Source organism: Zonotrichia leucophrys, chromosome 2 (assembly GCF_028769735.1).
Source record: "Zonotrichia leucophrys gambelii isolate GWCS_2022_RI chromosome 2, RI_Zleu_2.0, whole genome shotgun sequence".
Classification (NCBI taxonomy): Eukaryota; Metazoa; Chordata; class Aves; order Passeriformes; family Passerellidae; genus Zonotrichia; species Zonotrichia leucophrys.
In genome coordinates, this window is record NC_088171.1 from 127799533 (window position 1) to 127802258 (window position 2726).

Genomic DNA, 2726 nt, shown 5'->3' on the forward strand with positions numbered 1-2726 from the left:
GCTAGATTTGTTCGGCTGAATAAACTAAAGCGCAAAAAGTTTATGGAGTTAAGACTGTCGTGTGCCACAGGCAAGAGAAGCGAACTATGAGCACTACTAGGCAGCGTGCCCTCATCTTAAAGCCTTCAGCACACCTGTTTCTCGGCACAGAAAACAGCTCAGAAGTGCTAAACCCCCTAGAACGGCAAAGGCGAGTGCGCGCCCGGGGCGCGGGTGCGGAGCGGGCCCCGAGGGGCCGGGAACGGCGGGGCCGCGGCGCTGCCCACGGGCTCCCCGGGGCAACTTGGGCTCGTCCTGCTCGCACGCAGCTCCTGCGATCCTCCGGCACTCACTGCAGCCCGGCTCGGCACGGCTCTGCTCACACGCGCCAGGCGCACAAAGTTGCTGAGTGGCAGGGACGGCGCTCGCAGGCTGGTTTGTGTGCTCTGCCGGCGCTAGTTCAACTTGGAAACACATGGGCGATCCCACTCCGAAACACGGAGCAATAGTTTGAACGGGCTACGGGGCAGCAGCATGAGCTCCAAAGGAGCGAATAAAACCGAGACAGTGAGGAGCCTGCTCAACCCGCGTCGGAGCGGCTCCCGGCTTTCGCTCACGTCCCCTTTTCTCTCTCCCCATCGTCAGCCTCACTGGCAAAGTTTCATCACCGGTCCGTACTCCGGACCCCCCTACTGCTCCCCACACCCACCTCTCTCGCGTCTCCCAAGAACGAGATAAATAAAAGTCTGTTAGAGGGAGCCCCCCTCAGGAAACTTACGTTTGATCTGCCTGGGTTTGCTCTGTTTCCTTCGGGACATGCTGCTCGGCTGCCGCTCCTGCCTTGCTCCAGGTACAGGAGTGGAGCTGGGAGGGGACGGGGGTGGAGGGAGGGTGACAGATCAACAGACGGGATTCATAGAGGAGCCGGTGGCCGCCTTGAGATGCAAAGTCAAATGACAGAAAAACAAGGAGAAGGGAAAGAGTGTGTGCGCGTGTGACGGAGGAAGAGGGGAAGAGAAACGGAGATCGGGGTGGGTGAGACGGAAAGCGAGAATGAGGGGAGAGAGAAGCAGAAAGAGCGGAGGGAGGGAGCAGGGGAAGGAGCGAGGGAGGGAGGGAGAGAGGAGGAAGGAAGAGAGGGAGGGAGAGAGGGAGGGGAGAGCTTGGCTCCTCGCTCTCTCTCTCCCTCTCCCGCCCGCTCTCCGCCGTTGCCGCGCCGCCTCCGCTGCCCGCGCCGCGCTCCGCTCCGACTGACAGGCGGCAGGAGGTGCCGGCGAGGGAGGGGGCGAGGGAGGGGCTTTCCGGGACGGGGGGGCGGAAAGAGGGGGGCGTTTGTCCGTCAGGCTTGACGGGCAGTGGCTACTACCAGCGACAAGTCCGCATGCAAATCGCCTCCTGCCTCTGGGGCACGGGCTGTCGAGGCGGGAGGCTTCAATCGTCCCGGCGCTGCCAGGGCTTCTGGCGGCGGGGAGAGCCGCAACTTTCCTGAAAGAGGCGAGGCGGGCGAACGGGCCAAGAAACTCGGTGGCAGCGGGCAGGCGGCACGAGTGCCCCCGGCCCGCGCAGGGTCCCCGGGGTGTCCCGCTCGCCGGTGCCCCCGCGTTCCGCCCGCAGCCTCGGCCGCGGCGCTGCCCGGGCAGCAGCAGCAGCCGCAGGCGCCGGCTGCAGGCCGGGTGGTCCCGCCCGGCCCCCGGGCAGGGCTGCGCGCCCCGGGCAGGGCAGGGCAGGCCAGGCTTCCCAACGCCCCCTCCGCACGGAGCGTCCCGCTGCGCCTCACAGGTGCCGGCCCGGAGCCCGGGGCGCTGCCTGCGCCGACCGACCGACGGACGGACGGACGGACGGGCGAGTTGCCAGCGTCCTTCCCTCGCGGTCCTCTGGCCGCTTGCGCTCGGCTGCGGTGGCCTGAGCAGTCCTGGCTGTGCGGCCATCGCTGTTTGCCCGCCCCCGAGTGCTCGAGTTTTGGCTCGGAGGTGAGCGAGGGAAACAAACCGGCCGACTGACTCCCTCGGCTTCGTTAGTTTCGCCTTCCTAAGCAGTGATAATAGTCAACATTTTTCTTGCACGGTAGAAGCCAACATTTGACGCTCCTGTTACTGACATCACTTATGTATTTGAACAAAGCTAAAACTGTTTGCAGGGCTCACGTTTATAGTCTGTGTCTTTGGACAGACTTTCTAGTGAATGTTCTTGAATAATCACATTTAAGTATACAGTTGTAAGTGACTGGCTATGAACAGACTATACTCTGTATCTCAGTGCACTGCCAAGCTTTGCATGCCCATTGCCACCTTTTCAGTGCTGTCAAACACTAACTTTTAAAAAAATCTGGAAAAAAAAACTATCCACACAAGCAAAAGAGAAAGAGACTGATTTCATGGATGCCAAGGAAGGACATAGGATACTGAATTGTCTTTATTACTGTGCTTCCAGAAATTTCAGATCTGACACATGAATGCAATACAACAGTTAGTGTTCTTAGAGCTTCACTAGCAGGAGTTATGTTCAGGTAAACTGTTAAGCATTGCTTTCAGTCTTACCTCTGGGGTCAATATACTCTCAACAGAACCAGTTTTTGAACTTGACATCTTGACACATTCAATGTTTCTTTTTTGGGACAATATTGCAGAAGCCTTCATATAAGCAGCAGGAATTCTAACATGGAGATATACTAAAACTTTCCACCGTATAATATTGGAAATAATGTTTGTAAATGATAACTGAATTTACAAAACCACTTTTTGATTAAA

General features: G+C 58.3%; 1 protein-coding gene across 2 annotated transcripts in view; it reads right to left on the reverse strand.

The window, feature by feature from the left end:
• Positions 1 to 1301, reverse strand: part of ZFPM2 (zinc finger protein, FOG family member 2) — a 307789-nt gene extending 306488 nt beyond the window's left edge. For both annotated transcript variants that reach the window (XM_064706332.1, XM_064706331.1), the window contains exon 1: positions 758 to 1301. In XM_064706332.1, the coding sequence (XP_064562402.1) occupies positions 758 to 797 (40 nt within the window). In that variant the 5' untranslated portion in view covers positions 798 to 1301. The remainder of the gene's footprint in view (positions 1 to 757) is intronic.
• Positions 1302 to 2726: the final 1425 nt, after the last annotated feature.